General features: G+C 31.4%; 2 protein-coding genes across 3 annotated transcripts in view; one reads left to right on the forward strand and one right to left on the reverse strand.

Moving 5' to 3' along the window:
• Positions 1–15,086, forward strand: part of LOC115874218 (innexin shaking-B) — a 171,653-nt gene that overhangs the window by 87,252 nt on the left and 69,315 nt on the right. The gene's annotated exons all lie outside the window — the stretch shown is intronic.
• On the reverse strand, positions 5,721–14,774 carry LOC115874220. The gene is made up of 4 exons (XM_030889313.1): positions 14,702–14,774; positions 6,983–7,075; positions 6,174–6,326; positions 5,721–5,847 (listed from the first exon to the last, which is right to left on the reverse strand). Exons 1-4 carry the CDS (start codon positions 14,759–14,761, stop codon positions 5,797–5,799), a joined length of 357 nt encoding a protein of 118 aa, XP_030745173.1. The 5' UTR covers positions 14,762–14,774; the 3' UTR covers positions 5,721–5,796.

Genomic DNA, 15,086 nt, shown 5'->3' on the forward strand with positions numbered 1-15,086 from the left:
AAATGTTACGAAGTAGAAGATACACTTGAAGTTGGAAAGGAGGGCTGGAAAATATTCTAATTGATACTACATTTTTCAAAAATTTGGCATGAAATTTGATTATCGATATTTGTTGCCAAACGAAGATCTTTAAACAAACTTGAAGGTCACTAGAATTTCTTACAGCAATTGAAAAGAATATGTTGTAGTAATGAATATTAGCCAGTAGGTGATTATGACTTGGAAAATGATCTGACTAGGAACAACCAGCTACCTAGGCTTATTATAGATGTGTGTTGTACAGAAAGTTAAAAAAGTAAATAAATTAAATATTTTAAATATAGCTGTACTTCAATAAAATATCAATATTAAAATCATTTAAGATTTAGTTGTGGTACAGTAACACTTACCAATAGATGTAAATGAGCTGTCATTAACCAATAAATAAATTAATACGAGATCTGAACAGAGAAATACAATGCCTGGAACAAATAAGATGTATAAAATTCCGTAGTAGAGAGAAGCACTACGGAGAACATTTCCTGTTCTTTTCAGAACTGTTAATGATTTCGCCATTTTTTTAAACGATTTAGCACTGTATTATTAAGCAGCTTATATACAAAAAACTGCCAGAGAATACTTAGGAAGAGAAATGCGATATCTTGAAATTAATAATATATTAAGAGTTTTGTAAACTTTAATACAATGACAGAACTTTACTGTTTTTACAACAAAATAAACAAAATTTAAAATTAAATTATTTTCCTGACCTTTACACTACTTGTTAATATTTTAAAACAAGTTATTTCAGTATAGTTTGTTGAATTAAAAACAATGGCATAATTGGTAATATTACTATCCTCAGCAGACAATTTTTGACAAAATTAAAATAATTATCATAATATATTTCCAAACAGAAAGGGTTTATTAAAAAAATGTATACTTTAAGGATAAAACATTTATTATTCCTTCTTTTAATTAACGATTCACGACAAAATATCTTAACGCCAAATATATAATTTAACATTATCAATAATATCTGTTCGTAACGAATTATGTTGTGTTGTTACCCTGCAGTTTTACGTCTTACATTTTCTTCTTACTGTGACATGCTCTATACAGAGCGTTGGCTACCTCTCACATGTACTTGTGATATGTGTCATCAGTGTTTCACAAGTACACTGGACCTACAGTTTATCGCCGAATTCAAATGGCACTATTTGAGAGGCTCAAAGTGGTTTATCATTGCCTTCCTTGAGGTGGTAGCTTGCTGGTCGCTCTATTTAGATAAATAACTATTTTTATTTTTTAGAGTATTAACACACAGTAAAGCGTACTGGCTGGGAATCGAACCCAGTACCTCTCGCACCGCAGATCGACACACTGCCGCTGGAGCTACGGCCTGCCGGCCTACGATTAACAAGAACTTTAGATAAAAATATATATACACGGAGAAACTACGATCATTTAATTTAAAATGTCAGTTAAAACTGACCTAAGAAACTTTTTTTACCTAACCCTCGATCTATTCAAAATCGGCAGGAAATTCGTGGGGAAGTACCAAAAACTGAGTTTTTTTAATCATCGCCGGGTTGGTTTTTCAGGAACCGTCCGATTGGTATAAGAAAATCCCAACCGAAGGTTATTCCCGATCTAGTTGACCCTACTTGTAACAGATGTCGTTACTGTGCTCATTTCTACCATAAGATATTTCCAATTATTACTAATATCCATATAAATATTATAATTACCTAAAATCACACTAACACTTCATGTCTAATTATGTATACTTTCATATGGAAAGGTCCCAAGTTTACGAATTGAAACTTATACTTGAGCTATTAATTCATGCCTATTAAACATTTACTGAAGATGTATTTCTCTAAATACATGTTGGACTTATACAGGAGATTATTACGTAAACTTTACTTCATATATAAATTAATAATTACACAAATTTTTATTCAAAATCTATTTGCATTGACCTGTGAGAGGTCTGGTTCCAATAGAGCAAAAACTAGGGTACATATCGGTTTACAATTTTGTTACTTTCTTAGGGCGTAAGTTTGTAAACGTCTTCTAATTTAAATTTACGATTTTACGACTTGACTGATTGATACTAAGTATGTTTCTAAATTCCCAGCTATATTAGACTAACAAAAGTTTATTTTATTGTTTCCCAGATTATTTCATTTTTACCAGAAAAAGAGTCCGCTTATTATTTCCAGTGTTTAAGACTTTTAAGAAAAACCTCAAGACATGTGGCTTCTCTCAAGACAACCGCAAGGCAACCTCAACACAACCGCTTAAAAATGTTCTGTTACATTTTACCCCCTACTCAAGAGTGCAGCTATTGTTTTCATTAATATCAAAACAAAGAAAATATAAAAAAATTACCTTTTTATATCGAAAGGAAACAACAAACAAAACAATAGGTTTACTCTATGATTCCTGTTATAAAATGATAAAAATGTACTAGTACTTAACTATACTGAAGTTCCTTGATTATCCGTTGACTCCTGCTGGACGGTGGACCGTGACTTTTTTACGATTTACTATTCGGCCACGTTTTAACCGATTTCGCATTCTCGAATCTCGTGTTATTCGTCTCTTCGTTTTCTTCGTCATATTCGTTCTGTCGACTTTTTGTTTTCCACTATCTCGATGAACATTAAAATCCTAACGGTCTTTATAAAAATTTTATTTTTGTACTGTCCTAAGGTTTCAGTTGTCTTGCTGAACTGTACTAAACTGTACTAGGTTTTTTTCTAAGCCTAAAAATGTTCTGTTACATTTTGCCTCCTACTCAAGAGTGCAGCTATTGTTTTCATTAATATCAAAACAAAGAAAATATAAAAAATTACCTTTTTATATCGAAAGAAAACAACAAACAAAACAATAGGTTCACTATATGATTCCTGTTATAAAATGCTAAAATTATACTAGCACTTAACTAAACTGAAGTTCCATGATTCTTCGTTGACTCCTGCTGGATGGTGGACCGTGAATTTTTTACTATTTACTATTCGGCCGCGTTTTAACCGATATCTAGACTGTATATATTTTTGGTTTTCCACTGTCTGGACGAACACTCAAACCCTAACGATTTTTGTAAAAATTTTGTTTCTTACTGTGCTAAAGCTTCAATTGTCTTTCTGATTTTTTGTGCATGATCAAGGTCAATTAATTGATTGCGTTAACGCAATTGCCTATCGAAGACACTGTATAGTGCAGTACTTTTCCGAAACTATTGATCCCTGTTTTCACCTGCGACGTTGATCTGGATGGCCTCGGAATTACTCCCATAACACATCACTGGAATGCAGCTGATTTGCTTGAAAGGAAAATAACCTATTACCCATTCTGTTGACTTTGTCCCCGACTGTCCTCGGTATGAACTTGCAGATTCATTTACTACATGAACGTAAACTATCTATTTGAATGAACAAAAATTATCTTAATTTTTGTATGAACTCGTTATACGTTGACTCAACTTGTATATTCTCGTTTGTTCTTTTAACGAAAAATAAATCATCTTTTTTAATCCAATCCTACAAAAATTTATGTATATGTTGCTCGGGCATCTGTAGATGTTAGTAATGTATGGCTATTGCTTCTTTGATAATTTGTTTATATCTAGAACACCACATAACATAAGTAAGAATTAAAAACAAACAAGAAACAATATTAATAAATTTTAAGTATTTTGGTCTTACCTCATTAAATAATTATGATGCATGAACAATTACCACCTTGTTAGTTTGAAGATTGTCTTCATGTAATGTAATTTTTCACGGTTTATAATATATTGCAAAAAATTAAGGTTTTCTCCAATGGTTATATTTAGACAATTTAAATAGTTTTTTTTATTTCAACTACGGGAAGGGATATTTTCTAAAACTTTAAGCATTTTTGGAAAGCCACTGACAACCTGTTGGAATCAACGCAGTGTTTTTTAGAAAAATAACTTTTATTTTGTAGATTTTTTTTTTCAATGGCACCTAGACTTTTTTCAAAATATGTATGTCTGTAAACACAAATTCGGTTTTTTTGACTTGGCCAACTTTCTTCTGCCCAACTTACCGTAAACGTTAGATAAGTTGTAAGCACAAAGTAAACATATTTCTTCCATCCAGTATACCAAGTTATAAAAACCTGCGTCATAAACAATACTGATCCTAAGAAAGCTACGATTTTCGAAATTCTAGTGAACCCCACTAAATACGAGTATATTAGTAAATTTTTATTATCATTATTTCTTAACATACTTCTTATATATTCAAATTTAATTTCAAGGTTAATGTATTATAAATATTATAAGATTTTGTATTGAAACTGGATTATTGATGCTCGGTATAGCTACATGTCAATACATATTTGTATTTCACAGGCCACTGTCTAGTAAAGTATACTGCAGTTAAGAAAATATTAAGCTCCAGTAAAGTAGAAAAGTTTTTGGTCAGAAATTATACATAATTTATCTTCCATTTTTTATTAGTTTTCAATTTGATGAAATAATATATTTTATATATGGTCATTTATTTTTTTGTTAACATGAAACACTAAAAATACTACAACTATATAGGATGAGTCTTAAATATAAATAAGTGCAATTATTTTTAATGGAGGTGTATTTCATCCCAGTCTAGCCAAAAAATTGAAAATTGAATTTTATTTTAATTTTCAATTAAATTTCAAAAACATATCTTGATAATGCAGTAACATAGCTAGTATATTAAATTTAAGGCTTCCTTAGACACGCATGCTCCTTGTTCGTCCTGCTTACACATTCTTACCAAATCCCACATTCACTCCGTTTTAAGTACAGTTTTCTCTTCCGTCTTTAGTTTTCCAAAACAAACATGGATAGTGAGACATTAGCTCTGTGTACAGCAGTAGTTCTAGCCATAAAAAAATATGGTCGAAAAATGGTTTTAAGCGGTTTCACAAATATTAGCGGTTTTATTGCATACGGCTCTGAACGGTAAAATACCAGATAAAACCAGGAAAAAAAGTCTATATCGAGGCTCATGTGTAATATAATATTACGAATATCCGAATAACTATTTAATGTTTTGATATACAAAAAATGTTACGATATTTCTAGCAAAGTAAGTACAGACCAACTATACTAAATATTTGTAATCATATTAGAATTTATTTTTTTTACCACCATATAATTGTTTGTTGTGGGATTCACTTCCTTCAGTTTTTTAATCAAAATACTGTAAGCAGCGTTTTTAATTTTTTTATTTTATATTCTTTGTTTTTATTTTCCGCAAACATTAATGTTCTTTGTACAAATCAATAAAAGGTGATAGAAACTCTCGCGACATCAGTCTTAGGTCAGCCATATTGCCAAAATAAGACACACAGATAACATACACAAGACGCAATGCAAGAGAGAATACCAACCAAACTCATCGCCGTCTTCTCCGCAACTTGGAACACGGATAAATTAAAAGGCTATTGAACGGATACACGATAGACACGATAGACAGGACGGAAGACTTGATACCCTACACACTCCGTCTTACAAAATAAGTTAAAACTGTGCAGCTGTGTCTGAGACGGCCTTTAGAAGAATGAAAACATAGTACCTAAAAAATTGGTTCTGAAAATATAAAAAAAGCATATTTTTAAAATTTTCAAAGTAAAATAACTCAGTTATTTTACACTTATTCGAAAAACGGCAAAGAGAAAACATATTTTGTTTATGGAGAAGCCCTGAAAAGATTTGCACTTATTTAAGATAGTTCCTAATATATGAATTTTAACGCCTCTGTAATGGCCCCCAATTGTCGTAATTGTACATTTTTATATCATTTGATATAAAAAGCTTAATCCACCATATAACACTTGTCCATACTGAAAATAATAAAAAAAGAATCAAATCAGCATGAGTTTATAAAAACAGTAAATACATTTTTGAGAATTTTTATAAATAAACAGATCAAAGACTGCAAGTACGCAGAGAGAAGATTGCTATGCACTTTGAAGATATACTTATTATTTCAAATTTGAGGTAAATGTGCTCTATATTTGGAATGCTATTATATTTACTAAAGCAACATAAAATGCACATAAAATCATGGGCTTATTCATCTTTATGTCTATTTAAAGTAAAGGGCCGTCTTAATAACATGGATAATAATTTGACAATAAAATTAACCTAATTTTAGTTTTATATTTACCTTAAGAAATGACACCATATTTCCTCTTATAGGAAAGGAATAAAAAGTTACAAGTTTTTGCGATTGTGTTAAAATTAGAATGTAAGTTCTTTTGTTTCTTGTATCCCAATTATACCAGGAAACATTTAGAAGCTCCTTATATATCATCTGAAACTAACCAAGATAATCAGTTAAATTGTATTTATATTAGTAAGAGCGTCCAGCTGAAAGGCAAGAAATAAATATTAAATTTAGTGCATTATGATTTTTTTCACGCAATTTTGCACAAGGTCTCCTCATTTTAGTACAAAGCAAAATTTTCCACGTGATTAGCATATTTCATATGAAATATTCATATAAAGAATGAGTCTTAAATAAGTACAAATATTTTCAGGGCTACTAGATCTCGATAAAATAAACATATTTTCCCTTCACCGTTTTTCAAATAAGTCCAAAATAACTGAATTATTCAAGTTTGAACATGAAAAAAAAATTATTTATTTTTTAAAAATTTTAAAGCCACCGGATTTTTTTTGTATTTGCATCCCTTTTAGTTTTATCGTTTGTAATATCAGAGATCAAGAAATCATACCGTGGAAAAATTGCGGTGAACAGGCAGTTCTAAAAAGTTTTTTAAAATAATACAGGGAAATTTAAAAGAAAATGCACGGTTTTTAACATCTTTTTATTTACGAAAAAACTCATAAACGTGTTCCTGGGGTCGAAATATACCACCCCCAAAATATTTGCACTAACTTAAGACTCACCCTGCATAAAATATTAACAAAATACCACTATGTAATAATTTAAAAAAATATACATATACATACCTGATCTTCCAGAGATTGGCCAATGTTGAAAATTTCATGTGTAATTGTAACGGTTATTAGCAATACGGAGATCACAACAAAAATAATTTCATACTAGAGACAAAATAAAATAATAGTTATAGTACAGTGTTGTAATCATGTTTAAACGCACGTGTCATGTACAACGTTTTATCTACAACCGAAAAATAAGAAAATGCTGTTTTAATTTTCATTTATTAGTCGCCCACCTTTAACACCTTTAACTATGACATTTGTCACATTTTTTTAATTATAATTGTGGGTAATTGTCATTATTATAAAAACTAGTTGTGTTATAGATTCGTAACACGACTAGTGTTATGAATCTCGTAACGTAACTGAAATAGTGATGTAAAAACGTTATAATGAAACGGTTATAGATAAAATAATTTATTCTCCTCCGTCATATACAAGGTGTCTCGTTATTTTGTGGACATATAACTACTACATATCTTTGGAATCAATATATTATAATCAATTTGAAATCAGTAATTACAGTAAGTTAATTGGATACATTTACCTATACCGGGTGCGTCTCAAGAGTGGCTCACCCCTATAACTTTTTATTTTTTCAGATAAGAAAACGAAATCTGGTATGTTAGTATATTACATGAACTTGGATTGATTGATGTATTCAATTGTTTTTGGTCACTGCCTGTTGCAGCAGAAATGACTACAACTTTTGATTTTTAAATGGCATCCTCGGTATTTTTTTACTTTATTCGATAGAAAATGACAGTCTGAATTGAATGACATATCATATGTCAACTTTTGACATTTTCGCTTAAAACAAAATTGTATTTTAAATTTCAATTTAGAGTGCTGTGGCTATGTTAAAACACTAATTCTTAATCAAGGGGCCTTGGAAAAATAGATTTGATCGTCTAATGTTTTAACGTCTTGTCTTGGCCAGTTAGAAAATGTCCAAATCGTATTTTTAATCGTATCTCAATTTTTTCAAACGGAACCAGGGTGGCTCATTAGCATATTTGGAAAAAGCATTTTTTACGAATAATTTGATACCACACACTGGGTATTTCGAGTCAAATTTTACAAACCGCAAATTATAGTTTCAAATAAACCATACGCGAAAATGTCAAAAGTTGAATACGTCAATCAATCTTAATTTTTGTCATATACTGCTAACACACCAAATCTGGTTTTTTTAACTGAAAAAATAAGGAAGTTATAGGGATTAGCCAGCCAATTTTGAGACGAACCCGGTATACAAAAGTTCTTCTCTGGTTCGTTTAAATTCAGTTACAATTAATTAATCAGTAGTGTTCAGTTATTATATATTTACAATTAATTAATTGTAGTTTTAAGTCTAACTGATTAATATGGACGTAATTGATTAAACAGGAAGGTGCTATGTTCCATGCAGTGAATGCCACGATTAACATTCAGAATAAACGATTTGGGGGCAGGATTATTTCAGGTGGAGGTGGCGTGAATTGGTCACCAAGATCATATGATTTAACCCCGCTAGACTTTTTCTTGTGGGATTTTCTAAAGTCGCAGGTCTATACGAAATATCCGCAAACGACTGATACCCTCAAAGTCAATATAACCCAGGCCATCGCTCAAATTGGCCCCGATCTATGCGGCAGAGTCATTGAAACTTGGATCTCTCTGAAAACCCCTTTGTATTTTAATTTTTTGTCTCTTGTAAATAAAAATGCCATTCCAAAGCTGACCTGCAAAATCTAGTATAATAGTAATAATAGATCCCGTATATAGCATTTGACGCCTTGGAAGTAGCAAGATACAGCCACGGTATAAGGAAACTAGTAGCTTTACTCCTTGTTAAATCCTTTGTTCTTTTTCTGCCATTTTATATGACCTTGTTCTCGCGTACCGTGACCACTGACATAGCTGTATAGTCGTGGTCTATAACTAGGCACAGTATAGTCGTGGCACTCGCCATAGATGCATAGAGATGTATTTAGGAAAATATGAGTTCACAATAAAATAAAATAAAAAAAATTGATCATCGAGTAAAAATTTGCTTAAAAACAGAATATTTTCACATTTCGTGTAACAATTCTTCTGTATCTGAAAATCTTCTGATGGGAAGAAATGCGAAAAAAATATATAATGACCATGTTTTTATATTATTATTTATTTCAAAGATTTTCTACAACTTATTTTTTTATTTTAAAACAAGTTAAATTTTAGCATCAATGCGTTTGTTTTGTAGTAATATATTGGTTACGTGATTTTATTGGATTAACACATTCAACAACGCATTGTACTAAATAGTAAAATAACATATTTAAACTTCAATAATTGCTAATAAACATTGCAGAAATTTTAAAAAAGAAAAGAAGCAAGAACAATGAGAAATAGCATTACTACTTTTTCACGTAATAAAAGAATAATTTTTTGAACCGGGAATTAATAATTTCGAGTCCCGATTCTTTGACATCTTAAAAGAACGGGGAATTTCCGGTTTTGAACCCTAGTTACCATATTATCAAGAAATTATGTTTTTTTAACTAAAAAAATTAATTATGTATTTATATTATTAATTTAAAAATTGCGCAGAAAAATCCTCATAATTCTGGGAGCCATACTACCCTTAAAAATATTTGCACTTATTTAAGACTCATCATGTATAGGGCGATTCACGGTTATGGTACGTTCTAGCGTTTCCGGAACCGGAGTTGTTTTTCGGAACCGGTAATTTCGGTACCATGCCTCTAAGGAACCGGGATTTCCAGTTTTTTTTCGGTACTTTCGGTACTAGTAAATTTTTGTGCAATGATGGTGCAGTTTGATAAACTCAAAGCATAATTTTTTGAATTATTACTACAACCAAAAGCAACACACAGTAAGGCACACGTTTTTTGTCAATCCGTCTCTGTGCTGGGACCATAGATTTAGTAAGAACAGATATCACATTAGACATTTTAACCCGATCAAACAATCGAAGGTTGACTACGTACTGTAAAAACCAACTGAGATAGAGAAGGCGACATTGCCACATCTCAAATTTGCGCCTATCTACTCAGTTTGATTTGCAGAAAAGATGACTTTAAAACCTTTACCGGATATCAATAAATCTCAATTTCTTAATTAAATTAATAGTTTATTTTTAAAGAAGCTTGCGTAATAATATGTTATTAACCAGAGGATATATGCGTTACTATTAAAGGACATGTTTACTGTTTAATGTGCTGAAACGTCTAGATCTATTGGCAACGTCGCTGCTATTCTTCCAGAATGAAATAAGCCGTCCGTCCCACCACCCCTCGCGCCGGCCCTTGATCCGTTATAGCGTATTACGTTTAGCTTGCGGTGTGTTTGAAGTCGGAATCAAGACGAAAGTGAACTTTTCAGTGTTTTTCGGTGGTTTTTGTTTTTGTTTAACGTACTTTTGAATCTGCGAATTCAGTATGGACAGTGTCAAGTGTGTGGAAAAATAAGCTCAAATTACCCGAGTTTGTCTTTTCACAGGTGGGTATTGTTTTGACATTTTATATTTCCGTCGTCATTGTACATAGGCGTCCCACAAGGGAGCCTCTCACAATTAAAATAATTTCTAATTATATTTGTAATTAATCTATTAAAACAAGAACGTAGTAGCCGGTAATTGAATTATAATTCGTCTCAATTACTACCTAACTGTTGTAGATCATAACAAATTTGAATATAAACGTTGTATTTGAAACTATTATAAGCCAGAAAGTGACATTTTTTTTCTTAAAATTGCGTCATTTTTGGTCATTATAAACGATATTCTAAAGGAATTTTGTTCAACAAATAAACAAAGGTGTTAACCGAAGCAAACGTAATATTCATTATTATGCGACAGAAATCCCATACTGTAGCACACAGATTTGATACTTTTAATGATAAATGCCTTCTATTGAGAGACTAAAAGGTAATTCTTCTTCTTCTTCTTCTCAAATACTATGGCCCCGCGTTTTCCAACGTCCGGCCAGCCTTTACTAAAAGGTAATTGCCTCGTATCAGAGCCATCATAATACAAGAAGAAGACCGAAAGAGTCAAATCTTGTCTCATATTTTCAAAAAAAGAATTTTCTCATTAAATATTGATTTTAGGTATAGGAAGTTATTAATAATACAAGATTAAACAACTATTACACAGATACTTCACAGGAAGCTATCGATTGCGAACTAACTAAATCGTTACTAATTACTAATTTTGAAGTTCTTTTTAGATCAAAAAAGGTAAAACTAAAACCTAAACTATCATTTCAGCTTAAACGGGAAGTTCTAAATAATATTGCCTATTCTAAACAAGAAAAATTTATTTACAAATTTTATAACATCTCTAATTAAATTTGGACGAAAAAGAATATTTCTGTTTGCTGTAGGTAATTTACTCAGGAAAATACAAAAATAAAAATAACTTTTTAAGTCAAAAAAAGTCAAAAGGACAAGTTATTCTAAAAAGGACTGTCCTTTTCAAAAGGACAGGTGGCAACCCTAGATATTTCTGGAATGGAAATTTAATGGCAAATCTTTATATATAACTTTAGTTTGAAAATATGTTCCGGCCACCTATGTTTACAAAAATGTCTAAAATGTGCTTTACCATTGCCTCCATATTCTGAAAAAAAATTGAAAGAAAAGTCACCAACCACAAACCTAATATAGAACTGTTTCGGAAGCTTGAGTCACGCTGTAAATATTCAAGAGTAACTGAAAGTTTATATAGAAGTAACTGAAAGTTTAAATTGAAAATCGACGTTGGAGCTATTTTCGAAAACTACCTACTAACGTTTCAACAAAGGTATATGTGGGATATTAATTATATTATTATATTAGACCTTATAACAAAACTCAGTGTTTTTCGGTGGTTTTCGGTGGAAAAAGTGTTAATGTAGTATATTAATATGGAGTAAAAATTTTACTAATTAATTTACTTTTACTTTACTAATTAAATTCGTTCCAAAAAACGATACGCCACTGGCCATTAGAACAATCCAAATGCGCCTAGTTGCTGGGGTCGGAAATTTTAGACTTCTCTGTCTCTTCTGTTCTTGTTTGACACATTGATTTCCAGTTTTTTTTCGGTACTTTTGGTACTAGTAAATTTTTGTTCAATGATGGTGCAGTTCGATAAACTCAAAGCATGATTTTTTGAATTATTACTACAACCAAAAGCAACACACAGTAAGGCACGCGTTTTTTATCAATCCGTCTCTGTGCTGGGACCATAGATTTAGTAAGAATAGATATCACGTTAGACATGTTAACCAGATCAAACAATCGGAGGTTGACTACGTACTGTAAAAACCAACTAAGATAGAGAAGGCGACATTGCCACATCTCAAATTTGCGCCTATCTACTCAGTTTGATTTGCAGAAAAGTTGACTTTAAAACCTTTACCGGATATCAATAAATCTCAATTTCTTATTTAAATTAATAGTTTATTTTTAAAGCCGGTTATTAATTATATTATTATTTTAGACCTTATAACAAAACTCATCTGACGAAAAAGTGTTAATGTAGTATATTAATATGGACTAAAATTTTTACTAATTAATTTACTTTTACTTTACTAATTAAATTCGTTCCAAAAAACGATACGCCACTGGCCATTAGAACAATCCAAATGCGCCTAGTTGCCGGGGTCGGAAATTTTAGACTTCTCTGTCTCCTCTGTCCTTGTTTGACACATTGGAATGTTTGATACACTACCAACGAGTATTTATGAATGAGATGTTTGGTCTATCTTTATAATGTCTTTGGCTGGGACGCAACACTCGAACCTTGCAGGCCGACATACGGAACTCAGCTGAAACTCTCGGCAATCTGCCGATACTCGACAGATTGTAAAAATTAGCAGAAAATATTTGGGAGAGTGCAACTACTCTTTTCCTTCTATTATGGTCCAGCTTGCCATGCTAGAGCCGTTCGATATACAAGGAAGGTAATGTGGCTAGCACTACGCTTCAACCGCTTATTACAACCTCAGGATTGTGAATCCCAAGTACTCATTTAAGGTTGAGTCGACCTAGGTACCCAAACTATTTTTATTTTAATAAAAATAGTCGGCTGATGAAATGCTGGGTGTAGGATTCGAACCCACTACCTTGAGATTGGTAGACGAGAGCCTGTACCTCTACGCCACTGGGCACCTTACACAAAATGTAGTACGAGATAATAATCTAATTGGTAAAATGAGGAATGCTATGTGAGTGAATATCTTTGTCAATCAATAAGCTGCATACATTTTAAAGTTATTAACCTTTGAGTTTATTTTGACTGATGATCCACTAACAGACAAATAAAGCACTTTTGTATAATAGATAAATATATGAGGCGTCAAGTTGTAAAACCCGTCTATCCCACAAACGTTGTCTTAAGATAATAAGCAAAAACTGTTTTAGCAAATGTTTGAAGCGTTAATTTACAAAAACGTGTCCATTGAGTGAAATGATTGTTTTGTGTCTCGTTTTTTCAGTAATAAAAATTAATATTTAATTTTTAAACAGAAAAAACACAAAAACAATTCGGATAAGACGGGTTTTGTTGCAGTAAGAACGCTATCATTTTATACGTAATTTTTATGGGAAATTTCATCGATCGTCATTTCCTAGCCAACTGGACGCCGTTTTTTTTTTCGATCATACAGTATTTGTATCCGAACTTAATTTATTAAATATGCTATTTTATTAAAATTAAATAAGGATTTGAAAAGACGTCAGAAGTAATATTATACTTGTGTAAAAAGCTTGTAAAAAATGCGGGATTTGTAACAATAATGAAAATAAAAAGGAAATATAAGTGGATAAGACGGATTTTGCTACAGTAACGTAATTTGTAGTGAATTTTATATAGGAATATGCGACTTTTATTGCAGTTTGGGATTTTGATTATGTAGATTTCAAAGTCCTCTATTAATATATGTCATTAGGCCATTTTTTTAAATGGATAAGGCGGGTTTTGCAACTTGACTCATATATTTTATTTCAATTCCAAAAATATGTGTCTGGGAGTTTTATGTCCACAAAATATTGAAATTGAGTAAATTTACCCTGTGTATGAAGGGTCAGAGGAAAAAAGCAGGTAAGTCAATTTTTCAATATAGTTTTGATTTCAGGGTAGTTCATGTATTTGTAATAACTTTTTTAAGGAAGGTTGAAAAATATATATTTTTTATTTATTTATTAATATCTCTGAAATTCTCAAAAACTATTTATTCATATCTTAGGATTATGTAAAGTGATCTACAGTAACTAATTCAGTACTAAATATACAGGGTGTTCCATTTACAAAAATCATCCCGATCCATTCACACTTTTTTGAGCTACGGTATAGAAGTTAAAATATTGTCCTGAAATACATCCGGGTATATACTTTAGGTTTGCACTTAAACAAAATTCTCAAGTTTTTTATTGCCATTGCCGGACCCAGTCAAAGAGTCAAAGTTATAGCTGTGGTTATAGTATAAAGGAAAAACAGCAGTTAAGTCAAGCAAAAAGAGAAAGAAACTAGGCAAATCGTTATTGAGTTCGTTCGTGTGTCCGCTAAAATGGTATTTTATCTAATAATAAATACCTTTACCAAGTTCTAACACGCTATTACGCTATTTTTATAAGTTGCGGTACTCTCTTTTTGTAAAGTTTTGATCATTAAATCGTGCCTTTCTCAGTTTGGACAGAAACTGACTTACCTGCTTTTTATCCCTTACCCTTCATATTTGATTGTTGAGATCTACTTACGCCCTTAAACATCCTGACATATGACGTTATTAGTGGTAATATTGATAGACCTATACCCATTAGACCGATAATAACCAACTGTGTGATATAAGAATTAAATAACATATCTGCGTAACTAAAAAAATCCCTATTAGTAATTTAGTGGTTTTGACAGTAATTTGTGGTACCGTAATAACAATAAATGCCTCTCATAAAAAACATTCAATTCATATCGTACATTTAATTGATACCATTTAGAGTTTATGTACTTTGCGCAATCTCTATTGTACTCCAAATTTAATGCTTTATTGTTCTTTATAAAATCGGCCACTGAATCAATCTAAGGAATATGAATACGATAAGGTATAAAAAGATGGGGTTTATTACATTAACTCAGCACCTACCT

Source organism: Sitophilus oryzae, unplaced genomic scaffold, assembly GCF_002938485.1.
Source record: "Sitophilus oryzae breed Bouriz unplaced genomic scaffold, Soryzae_2.0 scaffold_1244_pilon_pilon, whole genome shotgun sequence".
In the NCBI taxonomy this organism is placed as follows: domain Eukaryota; kingdom Metazoa; phylum Arthropoda; class Insecta; order Coleoptera; family Curculionidae; genus Sitophilus; species Sitophilus oryzae.

Coding starts and splice junctions, on each gene's coding strand:
- LOC115874220 (XM_030889313.1), bottom strand. CDS start 14,761: ATGGGTATAGGTCTATCAATATTACCACTAATAACGTCATATGTCAGG. Junction 7,076..14,701: donor ATGTCAGGATGTTTAAGGGC/GTAAGTAGATCT, acceptor TTTTGTCTCTAG/TATGAAATTATTTTTGTTGT. Junction 6,327..6,982: donor GCCAATCTCTGGAAGATCAG/GTATGTATATGT, acceptor TATCTTGGTTAG/TTTCAGATGATATATAAGGA.